General features: G+C 48.1%; 1 protein-coding gene across 2 annotated transcripts; it reads left to right on the plus strand.

Moving 5' to 3' along the window:
- The first annotated feature begins 1737 nt into the window (after positions 1-1737).
- On the plus strand, positions 1738-18490 carry EFHC1 (EF-hand domain containing 1). 2 transcript variants are annotated; one of them, XM_032185859.1, is made up of 11 exons: positions 1738-1817; positions 5995-6216; positions 7703-7990; positions 9682-9831; positions 10946-11138; positions 11448-11668; positions 12476-12616; positions 13841-14054; positions 14665-14812; positions 15631-15847; positions 17833-18490. In XM_032185859.1, the coding sequence occupies exons 1-11, from the start codon at positions 1755-1757 to the stop codon at positions 17902-17904; spliced, it is 1929 nt and encodes a 642-aa protein (XP_032041750.1). In that variant the 5' UTR covers positions 1738-1754; the 3' UTR covers positions 17905-18490. The 2 variants fall into 2 exon arrangements, with proteins under 2 accessions (XP_032041750.1, XP_032041751.1); XM_032185860.1 differs by lacking the exon at positions 9682-9831.
- The last annotated feature ends 1073 nt before the right edge of the window (positions 18491-19563 follow it).

The raw sequence follows: 19563 nt of genomic DNA on the forward strand, positions 1-19563 counted from the left end.
TCAAAAACAGTTCCTTCAGATATGAAATATGAGATATCCTATCTCATATCTGATATGATATCCTATCTCATTTGTTAGCAGTATCCTAACACACCTCTATCAAATACTTGTCTATTGAGGGCCAGTAGATGAGGTGGAAGAAAGATGACTATCACATTTCACCCTGCTGCCAACAAGCCTATGCTTCCAAGCGTTTTCTAACAGACCCATTGGAAGCAGCCCTCAGATCTTTCGGACCACAGATGGGGTGTGCTGAAACATTGTCCACTCGGGATTCGCAGGTCAGACTTTTTGTTACCATGACAGGGGTGTAAGTACACATACCAGCACAGCCTTTGCTCCAAAATATACGAGCTTTAAGTAGATAAGAGCTAGGAAATCTTGCTATAGGAAACACTGATCCTTTTCCTTTTTAGGAGAAGCGCTGTAGGGATGTAGGAGGCTAGAGGCTTGCCTTAACCTTTGCAAGTCTGAGTCGCCTGTAACAGAAGCAGAGATGGGTGTCAAAGATGCAGCTGAATCAAGATGTTCTCAGTTCAATTCTTTATTCCCCATTTCTCCTGTCTCCTGCTTTATGGTCACTATTTCTAACAAAGTATTCACTTCTGCCATGGCTTTGCTCAGTTGTCATTTCTTCATTCCCATCTCCCCTGAGTGTTTACTCAGGGGGAATGTACTTGGGGGGACTAAAGTGTCCTAATCCTCTCCCTGCTCATGTCTAGAGCCTCAAATCCCCCTTTGTGATGGCCTCTCTTTGCTTTAGTCCCCCTCCCATGCAAAGTGGGGGACAACACCAGGAGAAATTGGAGAGACGCCTGGGTCTCAGCACCCTCATCCGAGTCCATAGCCACGCTGGCTGCTTGCTGTCTCTGACCCTGTTCTTTCAGCCCTGCTTGGCCTTCAGTCTATTATTTTCCTTTCCAGGCTCATCAGACCCATTCTTTATCTCTCACTGCCTGCTTTTCTTCCCTCTCCCACAGCACGCTCAGACTGCGTTCCTCTCCGCTTGACTTCTGCTTACAAAACTCCCTGATCCCACTGCCTGCCCTTGAATCGCAGCCTGGTCTGCCTTGGACACCGATGATAGACACCAAGGAAAAGAAATATCAAAAAATAATAATAATCCGTGGTGACTGATTTGGCTTTCTTTTTATCTGTTACACTCAGCAGTGAATTTGCCCAGCAACTTTCTTCTTGGTGACCCTCCTGTGTTTTTTGTTTGTTTTGTTTTGTTGTTTTGTTTGTTTTGGTTTGGTTTGGTTGTTTTTTGTTTTTTTCTTCTTTCTGGAGAGAAAAAACCACGCAGAGAAGAGGGGAATGATGTCAGTGCTACGACCGGCTGCTAATACACACACTATACACATCATAAATCACCACAAGCGCTTCTGCTGAAGTACTTTGAGCACTCTGGGCGTGGATTTGCCCCCCCAAACCCCTTCTCTCCCTGGGCTCCACACAATGCACAACCCCCAGAGGGGAAGGCTGGGCTCCCACCACCCTTTGGGGACATTTTAACAGGGGGGTGTCAGCCCCAGCTGTGCCATGAGGGCTCCCACAAGGCAACACCCGAGGGGCCCCGAGGCCTCCCAGGGCCGCAGCCAAGGCCGCGGGCCCGCCCGTTGCCATGGCAACCGCGCTCCGTCGCCCAGCGCGCATGCGCGCTCCGAGGGCGGGCGCATGCGCAGTGGGCGGCGGGGCCCGGCGGTTGCCATGGAGACGGCGTCGCCCTCAGGGGAAGGAGCGCGGCCGCCGCCATGAGCTCGGAGCGGGGCCCGGCGCTGCCCTTCCTGCCGGGCTGCGCCTTCAGGGACCCCACGGTGAGCACAGCCGCCTGGTAGCACGCTTCCCCGGGGCCCCCGGCGTCCGTGCTTCTGCTCCCGTCCTCCTGGGACGCCTCCCCCTTCGACAGCGGCCTGGCCTAGGGGGTAAACGCCCCCTCCCCCCTCAGGGACTCCCTCAGGGACCCCCTCAGGCCCTCCCCTGGCTCCCTGGCAGCGCTGCTGTCCCCACATCTACCCGCTGTCCCTCCAGGGGACATGTTACCCCTGCCCGGAGCCCAATCCCAGGGAACCCACTGTTCCCACAGACCGCCCGCTGATTCCCCCAAGGGCTGTGGTAGGTCCCCAGTTCACTGGAGTCCTGTCAGTCCATGCCTGGGGAGTTGGGGAGACTGCAAACGCACTGGACACCCTTTGGGGGTACCCACCGAGGTGACTCCCGCTGAGGTAACACCCACCAAGATGGCACCCAAGGGACCTGGTGCCCTCTGAGCTCTCCTGATGCTGCCCAAGGGACCTATCACGCACCAAACGTCCGTGTCCTGGTGTTTCCCAAAGCCAACAGAGAGCTGCCGACCTCACTCCTTGGGGCCTGAACTCTCTGACCCCACCTGGTACCCCTGAGGTCGCCCGCAGGAGATCTGGCGCTCCCCAAGTGCCCCCAGTGCGATTTCAAGCCTGTTCCCAAGGAGCTGGGTATCCCTGAGCCCACCCTACAAGGGATTTGGTACTCTTAAACTCATCCCCGAGGAACCCATTGCATCTTGCACCCATCTGATACCCCTGAAATTGTCCTGGTAGCTTTGGAGAGTGAGGTTTCCCTTCCCATATCACATTCATGTGATACCCCAAGGGAAGGGGTTCCCCCAAAGTCACTTTATAAACTTGAACCCCCTGGGAAAACTGCTGCTTCTCTGCCCCATCTCAAGACCTGCTACTCACCAGGCACCTGATAACTTCCACAAATGCCTTCTCTGTATCCCCTGGAGAACTTAATCAAACCATAGGGATGCTCAGGAACCCGAGAATCCGATATTCTGTTAGAGAACTGGGATCCCTGTGCAGAGCTGATGCCATCACAGCCCCCAGGATCCTCCCAAGGAAGCGAGACCCACTCAGCTGTGCCCAAACTCCTTGAATTAACATCTAGGCAAAGAAGCAACCTTTCCTTTTCCCCATTCCCAATGATCCACGTGCTGAGGTTCTGATAACCCCAAACCATCCCGATAACCTCTTGTGAAAGCAGTAGCACAGAAGAAAACTGATACTCCCTGGGCTCCTTCCAGTACTGATTTGGAGTTTCCTTCTCCCCAGGGAGCTAATATATTGAGTCTTGATGCCATTACTCATCTTCAGATGAGAATCCACTATCTTTGAATTTTCTGGAGTGCCTCCCTCAGAAGCAATGCTCCCAAACTTCAGCAGGGAGCTGATATACCAGGGCATGCCCAATGTTCCCCTGGAGCTTCATATCTCTGAGGATGGGCTTAATATCCCATTTCCAGAGAGCTCAGTACTCAAGTGAGGCCTATTTGTCCCCTTTTTTGTCCCCTTAACTCTCCCAAGACATTTAAATTCCCTGGCAGGGCTCCAGCGTGCTCTGATATTGCAGGATAAGGAACCTCATACGTGGAAACCTTTGTCATGGATGTGCTCCACTGAAAAATTAAAAAAAAAAAAAAAGGAGGGAGATGCCTGGAGGTGGCACTCCTGGTCCTGGATGCTCCTGTTGAACACCGACCCTTCCAGACTCTGCACTTCAACAGCTTCTGACGCTTCCCTAGGTCGCTTCCCTTCCATCCCCTGCCACCACAAGGTTATTTCTGGAGGAGGCTGCAGTATTTCCCAGGTGCCCTCATGACAGAAACTTCCATAACTCTTAACTGCTCTCTTTTATTTCTTCTGCCTGTGTGTGGATTAGCCCGGGACACGCTGTCGCTGTGCAGTCCCCGTGGTGCCCTCCAGCACAGTCGAACTGGTTTCTAAGTCAGTGATGAGTTCTTTAACAGTAAGTGGAGTCAGTTACTCGTAACAAACACTCTCAATCAGGCAGCTCTAGAGGTTATCTCTGCGTTATTCGCATGCTTGGGTTGGAAATTTACAGTGCAAATCTCTGCTCCTAGCAAAATATTATTTCCTCTATCGGTAAAATGCTGCCTGCTTTAGTCACGTGAAGGGCTGTGCTGACATCAGCCTGTAGGAAACACCCGCAGGACTTAACAGAGCAGGTAGTTCAACACTTCAGGTGCTCTGAAATAATTTGTAATGTTTTAAGGGGATCCAGGCTCCAGAAATGGCTTTGCACTGCTCCTCAGGACGAGCCTGAGCGAGTGAAATCAACTCCCCTTGCCAGTCTATAAAATGAGTGTCGTGATTCTTGTTTTCCAATGAATTTTTGAGATGTGCAGAAGAAAATCTTTGTGTTTGAGTGAGGCTGTGGTTAGTTAGAGCTTTGTGTGTGTGTGTCTGCGCACAGAGACACCAGCAGGGGAAGCAGCATTTGTGTGAGGCTTTATAGACTTAGCCAAGGACTTAATTCAGCTGATTTTCTCAGATAGGGACCGGCAGTGACTGAGATTAGGAGTTTACATTCTGGGCTTTCCCTTTCAAAGTTACGTTAGTTACCTGATACTGCCAGATGCAGGCTGGCCTGGCGACCTGGGAGCCTTATTCATTCACGGGAGGGTTTCTTTAGTCAGCTGTGGCCCTTAAAAGCCCCTCTGCCTCTGACAAACACCTCCGTTGCCCAGTTTAAGGCCAAACTTCTTGGTTTTCCCATGAATGTTTTCCCCACAGCTTTCCCTGCATAAAGGCACTTAGTTACCGGGAGGAAATGGCAATCCTGTGGCAGGGCTCATGTTTATAAAGCACTCAGTTACCACGTCTTCAGTAAATTCTCTTGTTTTCCCCCGAACCTGTTTTCCTAACTGCTCTGCCCACAGCATTGCGAGATGCACAGCACCAGTTCGGAGAGAAAAGAGGCAGTTACTTGAAATTCAAGTGGGGCCTGGAAGGTACGAATAAGATTAGAGGCTTAACCATGAGGGGCAGAGAGGGGGAGGAGGAGAAGTAGTTCACGTGCCCGGGGTTGGACAGATCGCACGTCTGGGTCTGGAAAAGGAGCTGAAGAAAATCTAGAAATGCCTGCAGTTCTGTTTTATTTGGCAAAACTCAAGGTAAAGCCAGAGGCTTTATTATCAGGGACTCACAGTTTCTCCTGTTTTCCCTGGAACACTGAGTGCTGAAAGCCTGCTGGGAGCAGCCAGCCGTGCGCTGTTTCAGACGGTTTTGGGATTGCAGGTGAGGTTCCAGTTGTGGTCTGTGGGTGGACTCGCGTCTGATCTTCATCTTCAGCAGTGAAGAACACGACTGGGCAGGCAGAGATCCCATCGTGTTTTCAGCTCTGATATTCTCTTGTGCATCTGTGAGCAAAGCAGGGACCTCCCTGTGCCATCTGGAGAATGATTTAGCTTCAAGAACAGCTCAGGAGCTGGTGTGAAGTAGGGAGCAAAGACAGGTGAAGAGCTGTTCACCAAGAAGAAACCATCAAAACAAAAAATATCAGGTGAATCCTACAGACAATGTTATTCAGTGCTCACAGACAGAATTAATTCCGTTTGTCTTATCAGGCCTCACGAATCGGCTACAGGGCCTGAAGCTGTGGCTTTTTTCGTGTGTGGACCTTTGCACAGGCTGTGGAGGGATGTGGTAGGTTCGGTGTGTTTCACGACTGCAGTTCTGTGAGCACGACACGCCTGGACTCAACGCAGCAAGGAAAACCCTCTGAATATCATCCCCAGGAGAGTTTCGAAAAAATATCAACAGAAAACGCAGCAGGTGCATAACAGTGAGGTCCCTTGGTGCTCTGTACTGCAGGAACACAGAGAAGGGAGCAAAGAGTTAGTGAGGCAAATACTAGGGCAGACAAAGTGCTGTCACCCCATTCTGGACACCGAGGCTTGTGGTAAGTCTGCACCAGAGCTAGATTTGAGATCACTCTGCTTCTGTGTTCCTCCGGTCACTGTTTTTTTTTTTTTTTTTTTTTAGCCTTTTTGATCTAAGCATAAAATTTGATTGTAATTTACTGCTGCAGTAGGTTATAATAAAACGCCGTGGAGGCATTCTGGGTGTCCGACTCGTACTGTTTCTCCATGCTTTCAGTAGCTGTCTCTGCTGAGTGCGTGTAGTGTTTTAACATCTGGTTTTTCTTCCCCAGAAAACATCCTTTCATCGCTCGCAGACCCTGGGCTACAAAAATGGCTTTGCCTTTTCCCGGCTGCCAACAGTGGGGATCGGCGGGGAGCGACTGTACGTGAATCAGCTTTCGCAGGCTGAATTAGATGAATTATCCAACACGAGACCCACGCTGACCTACGGGCAAGCCAGGCAGGCTCCTCCTTCGGGCTTCATTCCAGCGCACGTGGCTTTTGACAAAAAGGTAGAAAGAAGCTTATTCCAGGAATATCAGCTGGCCGAGCTCGGAGACATAAACAGTCAGCTCCAGGGTTCATGGGACAGCGTACAACAGTTTTCAGATGCCATTGCCCTTAGTCAGAGACAGCTGAACCCCAGTCTGAAAGAGGCTTTCTTTGCTCAGGAGGAGGATTATAATACGTACACGATGTAAGACATTCCCCACGAGTTACGCCGGAGCATTTCCAGCAGGAGTTTGAAAAGAAGTTTGATTAACTCTGAAAAGCTTCCGTTTATAACCGTTGCTCTGTAAAAGCCAGCCTGCCCTTCTGCATTTCCAGAGCTATAGTGAGGTTGCAACCAGGCTTAGACTGTAAAAGTCACTCTGCAGTGGAGTGCTCGCATACTGTCTGGCTGTGGTCTATCTATTTATGCTCGTGCTTGTCACCGCAGCGTGTTAGAGCCTGCGCTGCCCCGTTAGTACTTCCTGCATTGCATCCTGGTGATCCTATCAGCCTAGGAGGTGGCTGTGTGTCTGCCCGGAGCAGTCCTGAGCTGACCTTCGATTTTCAACGTTGCTCAGGCTGCACGAGGGCGTGTGCAGCCCCAGGCAGAGCAGTCCCTGCAGCGTGTGCAGGGCTCGGCAGTCCTGAGCACACCCCAGGAGTTGCACGCTGCCAGGCAGCCTGCAGCCAACCCTCAGCCCATCTGTGAGACAGCCTGGGGAACAGATGTGCTGTGTTAATTACTGCTTCAGAGGCCATTCTTTCAGAGTCACGTAGATGTTGCCATTTAATCTGTCAGACACTTCATGGCCCCTTCATTCAGGCCAGAGGAGCAGCCACTTGCTTACCTAGCTCTGTGGGCTGACGTAGGCTGGGCGTGCAAGGCTTGATTAGCCACCTACATCCTCTTAGGGGCAGTGAATGTGCTTGGAGGGAATACTTGTGCTTTCTTCATGCACAGGAACTGTGAGCAACTGGCTTTTGGCAGGGTATGCAGCATGCGTTTTCTCTTGGCCCTGATTTGTCTCCTTGTTTCTCCAGCACACACTGGCTCTTCATGGATATGAGTTCCTGAGCCATGCAGCTCCTAAGGTCCACAGATGTGGTGAAACTCAACTAAAAATCACCAGGTAGCTTTGTAGACCCTGGTTTAAGGAGGCTGACTATTAAAGAAATTCAGGTGTGTTAGTAAACGAGATTACTGGCAGCAACCAAGCACCTGGCAGGAGGTAAAACAGCAGGTGATCAAAGGAAGAGGGAAAGGACTGCATTTATTACAAGTGTCTCATGCCTACCAAACCAATAAAAGACAAATGCTGATAAAATCCCTCATGATGCCTCCACCATTAGTCACAGATTAGGCTACAGTAGGCTCTGATGATTTTATAGATTACAGTCCAGTAATTTTGCACTGTCGAAGCACATTACAAATAAACTATTCGGACTAATGATGATGTTCAAGTTGTTTCTTTCTCTCTCCCTTCGGGATGTTGTCCCAAACAACAGATTTTGAAGTTCGATGCCTATTTCCAGGAAGATGTTCCTCTCTCTACAGAAGAGCATTACCGTATTCGCCAAGTGGGTATCTATTACTACCTGGAAGACGACAGCATATGTGTCATAGAGCCGGTTGTGAAGAACTCTGGTATCCCTCAAGGCAAACTTATCAGACGCCATCGCGTGCCCAAGAATGACCGTGGGGAGCATTACCACTGGAAGGACCTGAATCGAGGCATGGACATCACCATGTATGGCAGGACGTACCACATAGTCGACTGTGACCCGTTCACCCAGGTGTGTTGCTGGTACAGAGAATACTGACACGAAGAACCCCAGGAGTTACAGGTGGCAAGAGCTGTTAGAGTCCCAGTAGCCTGCACCTGCAGCTTTCACACTGAGGTGGCTTGAGATCTTTCGTTTTGTGTTCTGTGGAGACTTCTTTCTGTAGATCAATAGGTAGTTTGGGGTATGATACTTGCTGAGGGCACAGTAACTGCCCAGTATTTTTGCTGCTTTGACTCCATGCTCTGTCCTCCAGATATGGTACAGCAAAAACTTTTTTCATTTTTTTTCATTTCTGTGTTAGCAGGATTGGTCTGAGTTCATTTCTCTGTGTACAACAGTTTAACTGCTTGGAGTCCTAATGAACCATTTTGCATATATGAAAGGGAAATTACTGATCTTAGCTCTTTTCCAGCTTCATACTCCTTTGGTAAGAACAGGGCAAGGGAATGCTGTCAGTAACTCTGCGTTGATCCACAGCCAGCCCAGAAGAGCACTCATGGTCAGTGGATTGAGAATCGTGGTACAAACTGACCTAAGAGCGCTTACTCATTGCTTACTTTTCTATTTCAGGCTATTTCTGTACCAGTAAATTAAATAATAACAATGCATTAACAAAAACAACAAATACCAATGTACTGGTATACTCTTAGTTTGTCCCCAGTGTAATCTGGGCCCTGGCTAACCACTGTTCTTCCAAGCACTTCCCAGGAACAATCCAGGAGTTAGAATGCTCCGGGGACCCTTCTCAATAGATGAATTGCGTGCAGCCAGCTCATCCCGGAGGCTGAGAGAGTTTAGATGAGGGTTATTCCTTGCCAGTTGGCCTCAGTGTCCAGGAATGTTCCCAATCGTGTGTAATATATTAATATATATCTGTCAGGAGCATGTGGGGCCTACTCTGCTGGAGCTGGATGGCCGTTAAAGTCAGTTGACATCAGATGAAGAGCTGGCTCACCTGTTAATCTTGGTTGCTTGATGGAAAACGTGAAATGAGCTACGTGGGTCTACATCTCAAAGTCTCTGGTCAATTTTATCATTAATTGGCATCCTCTAGACCAGAAGAGTCTGAAAATGTGAACCTGCCTTGTGAGTTTTCAGGGTGATCTCACAAGTCTGTTGGAGATGTTTGCACAGGTGCTTTCTGGGGTGAATATTTTCATGGGCCACTTCCCAAAGCCAAACAGGGAAGAAGTCCAGTGACTTCAGAGGTTGTTTTAAGTGACAGAGGTGAGTGCACAAGCAATGCCCTAGAGTTTGTTTATGCATCCAAGGTAAGCCAAAAAGCCCTTTATAAACAAACAGATTGTTCTTCTGTGGGAAAAGTGCTCCTCCTGGAAAAGGAGCTAAAACTGTTACTCTGGATACACATCTTCCTGGCCACAGGGGCCACTGGTACGGGTTGCACTAACTTCCATTGTCTGATGGAATGGAGAACCCTGGGTCTTTTGCAAATTTAGACCAACTACATTCATGGTTATGCATTAACTTAATCTTTTTGTTTTACATAAAAGAGACCAACCCAACTGTTATCCTCTATTTAAAGCCCCAAGGCCAAGGAAGATGGTGCTTAAGTAAAAACTGACTTAGGACATTGAGGGCAGGACTTCCCTGCGTGTTGTAAAGGCAAAGTCACCTATCGCTAGTCACTTTGTATCATCAGAATTTGTGGCAGCAACTAATACCTCAGATGACTTTCCTAGGCGTTCCTGGAGAGCCAAGGAATTGAACTGAACCAGCCAGAGAAAATGGTTTTTGATCCTTACACAGAAATGCGTCGGATGCCCCTGTGCATGTACATCACACCATCAGACTTTGACCAACTGAAGCAGTTTCTGACTTACGACAAGCAGGTGAGTGTGCTGGCAGCAATTACACAAGTTATAGTCTACATGTGTCATAGAAACTTGGGTCTTGTGAGTGCCTGCAATTTTAATCATTCTAAACAACTCCAGTCCACTGCACAGACTCCAGATTTGCTCCTTTCTTGGTGTTAGTGAGAAACAAAATCTTTTTTTTTTGCTCAACTTTGTGCCTTGTGAACGGTTTCTCTTTGGACTGCAGAGCCCATTCTCCAGATCCTTCATCTCTTTCTTGCTTTCTTTTGGGATGCTGTAAGCCACCTGCCTTGGGAAGTTAGCAGACAGGAGCAGTTCTAATATGAACGGGGATGATGCAGTCACGCCTGGGCCAGCTCTGCCTGTGACAGTTATTGGGGTGTGTGTGTAGGAGCTGCACCTTGGGGAACTTTTGAGCTGTTCCACTGAGTGAAGCGCTCCCAAAGCAGTGCCTGCCACTTGGATTTGTTAGGTTGCCATTAGGTCAACATGATCTCACAAAGCCAAGCAGGCGTTGCACCAGTAGGCAATGGACTTGGAAGCCCTGCAGGATGAAGTGTTTGACTTCTGTGGCGTTAAAACATATTTCCAATAGTAAGAAATAAGATGGGGTTTATAGTGAAGGCAGCTTCCTTAGGACAGCTCCATACATTCCCCTCTGCCTTGTTCATCATGAAAATGGTAAAGAATTGGCCATGAAACCTCAAAGAGGTGTAAGAGTCAAGATGATAATTATATCTCACTTTGTTAAGTTTCATTAGAAATATCACCTCCATTAAGAGGACTTCCCTGCTCACCTCAGGTAATTATTTTCTGCTAATTTTTAATCACTTTTTCCCCCATTTTTCCTCACACTTCCTGAACTAAATTTCTTGCCTTAGCCCATATTGTTCTCTCTCATGGCTGCATTCAAGGTAAGCCAGGCCTGTTCAGCTCTCCAGGCTCCTGATGCCCTTCCCTCTGCTGCCTCAGCAGCCCAAGAATTCCAGTGCCCACAGTACAACAAGGGCTTGGTTCTTCTGTTCCTGGCAGAGAAGAGTGCTGAATCCAATCACCTAACCCATTTCAATCAACTTAATTTGGACAAAGTGCTAGTAATTCTAACCCATGTTTGTTTTTTGTGCCCCAGGTCCTTCGCTTCTATGCCATGTGGGATGACACCAACAGCATGTTTGGTGAGAATCGGCCTTACATCATACATTACTACTTGGCAGATGACACAGTGGAGGTTCGGGAGGTCCACAAGCACAACGATGGCAGAGACCCATTCCCAGTACTGATAAAACGCCAACGCTTGCCCAAAACCTTTGTGGAGAAGCAAAGTAAGTTTAGACCAGCCAGCACATCTGCTTGTGCTAAAGTGCCTGGGTGGGTGGGTGTGGATGTGGAGGCTGTGTCAGAGATACATCAAGTCTGGAGCATCCGTGATGAGAACACTGCAAGTGTCATCAGCTTTCGGCCAAATAAAAGTTATTTCGATGATCACTCGAGTCTTTATCTTTGGGGAAGCAGAGCAATACCAGCAGCTCCCTGAAGATTTTTATACAACTTGCTTCTGTATCCCTTTTTGCAATGAAATATTAACATCTACCTGAATGATTTATTTTTCTTTTTGCTCCCTTGTGCTTTAGAGACCTTCCCAAGCTGTGTGCTGGAAATCTCTGACCAGGAGGTACTTGAGTGGTACACAGCTAAAGATTTTGCTGTTGGCAAATCCACCACTCTCCTTGGACGCAATTTCTTCATCTATGATTGCGACGAGTTCACACGCAACTTCTATCGTGACAAATTTGGCATCACAGACTTCCAGCCAGTGGAGATAAAGGAGAAACCACCTGAGGAAGTGCCCCAGGTACTGTAAACAATTTCCCAAAGGCAGGGAGGGAAAGCTGCAGTGCGTGTAAGCTCTGGTTGTAAAGTGTAGGTTCAGCTTAGCAAGAGGTTGTAAAGAGGTTCAGCATAAAGGAAAGCTGTAAGCAAGTACCTCGAGGAAGACAAGGCAAGGATGGTCATAATTCATAAAAAAGTGAAAGTCCTCTGAAATCGTCAATTTTGAATACTGTAAAGGACAGAACACTTGCTAATGGTGATAGAAAGCACTCTGCTTGTGCCTATACTAGAAAATTAAATAATGTCAGTGTTTGTTTCCTGACTGGGAAGCTAACTGGCACAGTCTGGCTGTACTCATACCACTAAACTCTCCCTCATTCTCCAAAAAAGGGTTGCTAAGTCCAAAGTGCTTGCTGGGGATAGTCATTGCCCACGTTATCTCCCAGACTGCACCCAGGAATAGTGCGGAGTGTTAGCTGGCCTAGCCCACAAACCTGATGGGGCTTTGATTAGCAGTGTAACCAGTTAGATGATTGAGTTCCTCTGCACAGGAAGGGTTAAGTTATCAGCATACCATTAATCTCTTTATTCAAAGAAATTACCTGGCTTTCTGACTAAGCTTTTATTAGCTCTCTTAAGTGTTTCTATAAATAAGGAGTCCAATACATGCTTGGGCTAGTAGCCTCTTTACTGGGCAGGGTGGCACAGCTCTTGCCACTTGGTGACAGAAGAGGTCTTTCCCAACAGATGGTTTCTGATAAGCTGTCTTGCAAACATTGTCTTGTTCTTAGTTTCAGCTGTTTCTGCTTGGTATCTCCTCTGGCTGCAGGTAATTCCTCCCTATAATGGTTACGGCTTCCTTGAAGACTCTCTTCAGAACTGCTTTTCTCTGTTTCCGAAGCCTCCCCGGAAAGATATAATTAAGATGCTAGAGAACGACCACAAAGTGCTGCGATACCAGGTGGCCCTGGTAAGAGTTTTCCTTGATGATATAGTGGTTACATCAGGTCATGTTTTAGAGTCAGAAGGGTAGGAAAAACAGGCTGCTCAGACAAGGCTGCTAGCAAATTTTCTTCTGTGCTGGTGGGACACGAGATTTCCCCGAGCCAATGCTCGTGACCCTTAGGGGATGCCCCTGGGTTACTGTGTGCTTGCTGGGACAATTAGAAGCACGCAAAGGTAGGAAAAAAAAACAAGGCCAGGCAGTGCAAAACAGACATGCTACAAAACCACAGCCATTTATGGAAAAACTCCCACTGACATCAGCACGTGACAGATGGCCCTAATTGAAACTGCATTGCAACTGGGCACCGTGCCTCTGCCTGCCTCTGACTGCTGCCAGAAGCGTGAGCTTGCTGTCTCTCTGCTGCTGGTTCTCAGCACCTGCCCTTCCCCAGGCCAGACCCAGCTGCAGCAGCCAGCAAGGGGCTGTGCTAGCAGAGCAGCAAAGTGCTGGAGCAGAAGCTGGGGACAGAGCACGGGGACAGCGCTTTCCAAAACCCACGACATTCAGGCCTTTGCCTTTCTGCCAGCTTTGCAGCTGGTTTATGCAAGGAACCTCTGGCACGTCCAGCAGCAGCAATGGCATTTCCTGTGCTGCCTGGTGCCTGCCCTCTCCAAACACTCAGGGTGAATAAGGGCTGATTTCTTTTCCCTTTTGTGCAGGAGTTCCTAAAGGTCACAGCTGACGAGTTAAGATCAACTTACTTTTAAACTAAGCAAGTAAACCCACTGGTGTGTCAGGGGAGTGTCTTCCTGTGAGTAAGAGCACCAAGCAGCACCGGCCCCTCTCAGGCAACCATTAGAATGAAAAATACAACTTCAATAGTAATCTTTACAGCTGGAATTCCTCTGAGTGATGAGTCATTCCATATAGGATATTCCTTTCTCTTGGATCACTCAGTCTGGAAACACTGAATACATTTGGTCACTGCATCCCAAATTCTGCTTGTTAGCCCAACAAGAACAAGCAACCTTTGGAATTCAGGTATTTAATGCTGTCTAGGGCTTCGTTACCCAGTGTCAGTGCATCTGCAGCTTTTGCCTACATCAACCGCCTTGTTTAGTCAGCTAGAAAAAAAGCTATGAAGTCCGGGTGCTTATTACTAGTGGGTTACATGGTAGTCCTGAGCTCCTCAGGAAAAAAGAAACCTGGTTCAAATGTTCTTTTCCAAAGCCACTCCCTTTCTTCTAGGAGTCACCAAACCCCGAGGACAGGAAGCGTCGTTTCATCCTCTCTTATTTCCTCTCCAATGACATGATCAGCATCTACGAACCCCCAGTCCGTAACTCCGGCATCATTGGGGGCAAGTACTTAGGAAAGACCAGGATTGCCAAACCAGGCTCTACTACAGACAATGCCGTCTACTACGGGCCCTCCGACTTCACCATAGGTTCTACGATTGAAGGTGAGACCCAGCCTGGCTTAGGAGTGCTCTGAGCATTGGTTTTCAGTGCCTGACCTGTCATCTGTGGCACAGACAGTGCATTTGCCTTCCTGCATTTGAGAGATCTGCTCCTTCTAGATCTGGTTGCATTGAGTTTCCAGGTCACCAGCTGGTGTGAATGGATATAACACTGCTACTGTCACTGTTTGGACCTTAGACATAATTAGGAAAAGGGATATGTTCTTCATTGTAGGTGTTCACGTTTTGGGAGCTGCCAGGATTCACAGGGTTAAAGCTCTGCCGGTAACTTTGTTACTGCGGCCAGTAACAAAGGCCATTAACCTATCCTGTGTGGAAAATAAATGTAATACTGAAATGTTAGAAACACACCAGTGCTAATGGGGGAGTCATTTTAAGCCCAGGCATGGGGTCTTTGCTTTCAGCAGCTGCTCTTGCGACAAAATTCCCTCTGGGTGAGTGAAACCCTTCACACTCTAAGGATTGCAACAAATAGCCCAGTCAGCTCTGACCCTAACCGCAGGGGAGAAAACATGCTCCCTCCTAGCTGATGAAGTGACTTACCCATGCTGAAAGGCAGGTAGCACTGCTTGCTTTAATGCCTCTTCCACAGTGTTTGGCCACAGGTTTGTTATCACTGATGCTGATGAATACGTGCTTAATTACATGGAGAGCAACGCAGAGCGCTTCCCTGCAGCAACCCTGCAGTCCCTGAGGGATCATTTTCGCCCACGGCAGGTGGTGGAGGAGACTGCCAAAAGGTAGGCTTCAAAGGATGGTGTTGTGGAGCTAAATGAGACTCAGGGCTGACAATGAAGGGGATTTCCAGCAGCCTCCATGGGCTCCAGCCTGCTGTCTAATGGCTGCTCAGCTGATTATTCAGCTCCAAGATCTTGTGTTTGAACACATACAGGGGGTATGAGGTGTGTACAATATAATGTCACTGCTGCCACAGGCCCCAAAACCTTGTGGGGCAGTTCTGTCTCAGCAGAAGAGACACCTTCAGCTAAATGGATGCAGTCACCTTTTTCCAGAAGGGAGCAGTGATCTGTAATAGGTGCTGCTAACGCTGTCTGTGGGCTCAGAGGAGGGTCGGTGGAGTCTTTTTTTTGTTTGCTCTGGCCTTTCAGAGCCTAGACCACATACCCTTTTTAGGTGTCTGTCTGGATCCATTTTAGGTGACCTAGTAACAATCCTATAACTTCACAAAGAGTCAGCTCATAGCATGGTATTTCAGAAGGTCTGCTTGAAACTGGAGTTGCACTGCAATTCCTCAGACTGTATGAAGTATACAAGAAAACCCTCCTTATCCCAAAGGAATTGCAGACAAAGGGTTTACAAAGCAAATGCCATGCAGATGGTAAAACATATTTACCTAATGTCCAAGATGAAGACTAAGCTTCATCTCTCAGTCCAAGCTGAGATGAGCTTGCCATATAAACCAAGCACCCCAGAAGCCTGCTGTGTATTCAGAAATAAAGCCTGGCCAGCCATGGTGGGCAGCCAGCACAGAAGCATCACAGTAGGGCTGCCAGAAATAGCTTTTACATGAAATCCTCTTCTCCCTTTCCTTCTACAGTGATGTCCCTGCACTAGGGTCCAGCCAGCAAGAACTGGATGAATTAATTGTGCGGGTTCAGGAGGAGCTGAAGCTCCATAATTACTTGAACAACAGCAGCATCCGGGAGGCGCTTCTTCGGTGTGACAAGGATGGCTCTGGTGTCCTCGACAAAGCAAAATTTTTATCCCTTTGCAACAGCCTAAGCGTGCCGACCAATGCCGTTCTGGTTAACAAGGTTAGAAGGAAGGGGTGCTGTGCATGTTGAATTCCCCTCCTGTGGGTGTTCCAAAAGAGCTCTTCCACAAACCAGCCCAACCAGGCTAGGCCAACAGCTATTCTGTCCTACAAAGGGGAACAGCTTCAAGAACGGGGTGAGATTCAGAAAGGCCTCTGAGCTGCTGGACTGAGCCTTTCTTCTCTTAGAGGATGAGATAATGATTAATGTCTGCTAAATAAAGGGAAGAAATGTAACCCGGGTTGCCCCCAACATAAGCAGCCGAGTTTTCAGCTGCACTGTTACGTGAAGCTGAAGGTGCCTGCTGGGTCAGGTCTCGGATAGAAGCAGACGAGGAGGTTGTAAATCATGATGGAGATGAGGAATAGGCTACTGCAGAGCTCCTGAGTGTCTGTCCTGACTTAAGCACGCCTGGGCCTGAGAGGAGTTGACACTGAGGTGCTTGGGGGCTCAGCCTTAGGAAAGCACAGACACATTGTGAATTCAGAGCAGCTGAATTGAATATTTGAGAATTAAGCATAGTACAAAAAAAATAATAGTAATAATCATATCCATTACTAATCCTTTCCACATTCAGCTGGCAGCCTGACCCTTCTGAGTGAAGTCAGCCTATCATCCTTTTTTTTTTTTCAGTTTATAACGTTTGTGCCCATTTGTCACTGAAGTTCAGCAAGCCCACAGCTCACACAGCAACCCAGCTTCCTCTGCTGCCCATAGCTCAGGCCACCTGTGACCAGTTGGTTAACCCAACTGAAACAGACTTGCAGGGCACAATGAGCAAAAACAGGAAAGAAACTAAAAATTCTTGCAGAGAGGAGGGAGAATGCTTCCAGGAACATGACTGGCAAGGATCCTTGCTTAGCATAAGGAGATATACAATACATTAAGGGCCAGGAAAGGCAGTCTCGTGCTTTAAGGAAGCCTAGAAACCAGGGAGAGTATTTCCCTTGCTAAAAAAACATGTTCTAACCCACAGATGTGAGCATCACAGCGGTGGTTAGAAAGGTGCATAGGCAGGGTAATTAATTCTGTGAATGTGCAGTGAGTAAAGGCCTTTAACCAGTGCCCTGAGGAATTTAAGGTACAAGGTGGTGACCATCCTTCCTTCTCACACACAGGGAGCCTGCGACAAATGAGGCTCAAACCCTGTGTCTGAATCCCCACCTAGGACCCGAACACTAAGAGCATTCCTCTCCTCTCTCCTGAAATCTTAATAAGAACGTGCCCACAGCCCCTGGGACCGTGACGGCGCGATAAATTAAGCATACGGCAGATAGTTAACTACTGTCTGGCCCGGAGAGGAGCACAGCTGTCAGTCACACAAGAACAACACTAGTAAATCTGTCTCCAGGCGACAAGGGGAAGAAGAATCCTTTCAAGGAACTGTGATATTAGACCTTTTCCATCTCCCTGGGTGTCAGAAGGAGATTAGTTATGCAATTAAAGAAACAAAAGCCCTCTTTCTTCCCCGTAAGCATACAAAGGCTATAGCTCTGTAACACAATGCAGGGTCAGGCATGGATACCAGAACTGGCTCATTAGCAGGGCTGTCACCGAGCTCAATTATCTGTGTCTCCACTTTATGCCGTGTGCACACAGCAAGCGACATCACTGAACAGTGACCGTTCGGATATGCTGCCTCCATCACGCTTTTGGCAGGGATTTCTACGGGGTTTCTGAAGGATTTGCTGCGACCTGTGCCAGTCTGTGGTCACACTTCATTTTCCGTGGCTCCGTTGTCACTGTGGTGACACTTAGAGGGCAATCAGGAGTAAACTCACACGCTTTAAGCTCTTGTCCCTGCATAGGTCAGCCATAAGCACTCGAGGTTACCTGTGGTGCTACTGAGGTAGGAGGCTCTTCCACACGGGGAAACAAGATCTTCTGCTCTGTCACATAAGGCGTACCTCTGGATACTTCTCCCTAAAAAAATACGTTTGCAGCTTCTTCCAAGTCTTTACGCTGTTGCTTTTTTTTCCCCCCAGCTGATTGACCTGTGTTCTTGTGGAGAAGACAAGATAAACTACCGTGACTTCCTCAGAGCCTTCCCCTCGTGAAGCTGAAGCACAAGACCAGCAGTAATATCATTAGCTGAGCTGACTGGACGACATCATACTTCAAAAAGGATGCTCTAGTTTTCACCTTTGCTTCACTCACCCTTCCCTCCTTACTAATTTCACCCTGGCTTGGTTAACTTGTTTCTTTCCCAACCTCTCCCTGCCCTTTTTGCTACCACCAAACTCAACCTCTGAACTGCTGGATATTGAAATGAAACTCACAGGAAAAAAAGGTTTTGGAGAACCAAAAGCCAGGTTCTTCTGTTGTCCTCACAACTTTTAAATGCTTGAACTAGCAAGTAAGGCTAGAGCAAAAGATCTCTGAAACCTGGAGTGATGAGCACTCTGGATTTCTCTTACAGAGTTGAAAGGTGCCTTTCACCTTCAAGCAGCAACGACTGCCAGTTTAATTTTTTGTTTGCATTACAATAAGACCCAAGAGCCCTGCCACGGACCCCAATAAACTCATGCTTGCTAGTCTGAATGTAAGCAAGTCATGTATGGCTGCTATAGTGTTAACAAGTCCCCTTAAAATAAATGTACCTCAGTGCCTGGAGTAGCTAAGGATTAAAATGAGAAAAAAAAAATACCATCACAAAAACAATTCTGATTCTGGATTTACTTGAAATGGAGTAGTGCTTTAGCTCTCACATATCTCATGGAAATGGCAGGGTTTGTACACAGATCCGCTGACAGCAGCTTTGCATTTTTTAACAAAGGTTGTGAGAATGGCTTTCGAACCGAGATGCTGTCTAAACCCATCTCAGGCAATCTGTCAGCTTACAGGCTGGGTCCAATGAAAAGGAAAAACTTAACAGTTGGCATAGCAATAGAGCTCTGACACTTTCGCTCAGATTGCTCATCTCTTCGTGAAGGTAAACGGGGCAGGAGCCTTCTCAGCCCCGATGACACCTGCCAGGTACTGCCGTTGAGCACAGATGAAGGGCAGCTATCACGCAGGCAGCAGAGAACAAAGCTCTTTGGAACGAAGTGCTTATTTAAATCAGCTTTTGTGCTGTGGATTCCCGCTTCCCCTCAGCCAGCTGAGTCTCCACACGACGGCTCCCTCCTGCCTCCCCTTGTTCAGAAAGGTCACCGCTCTTCCCTTCTGGGCCCGTTTTGTGCTGCTCTTCGCTCCGACCGAGAGTCGCTCGAGCTATCTCGGGTCCACCTCTGATTTCAAAGCACGGCTTGGCGTTGCACGAGGTGCCTTCCAAGCAGCAGCTGACAAAGGCTAACTTCTAAAGGGCACCCTAATCAGCTTTGCCGGAGGCCAAAAACTTACAGATGAAATTACTGGAGCTGTAGGCCGTAGAAAAGAAAGTCGGAATTTGCTGCACATGCTATGAAACGGTAACCTAATACTCAACCAAATCGTGTAGCGTGCCCAGGGCCAGCTGCGGAAAGTATACAATTTAGCTCACCAGAAAGCATCCACCAAAGCCACATCAAATAAATCATATCCCCCAAATGCCCTTATCCTCCACTCCCAGCGAGCGAGGCAGCCACAGATAACTAACTCAGAAGCAGCTGCCTATGACACGGAAAATTCAGGAATGGGAGCCGCAGCTGTGGGGAATCTGAGGGCAATAGATGCCACAGCAAAGGGAACAGACTCGTCTAGCACGGCAGGAGGAGGAGAAGTACAACCCACCCCAG

This window comes from Aythya fuligula, chromosome 3 (genome assembly GCF_009819795.1).
Source record: "Aythya fuligula isolate bAytFul2 chromosome 3, bAytFul2.pri, whole genome shotgun sequence".
Taxonomy (NCBI): Eukaryota; Metazoa; Chordata; class Aves; order Anseriformes; family Anatidae; genus Aythya; species Aythya fuligula.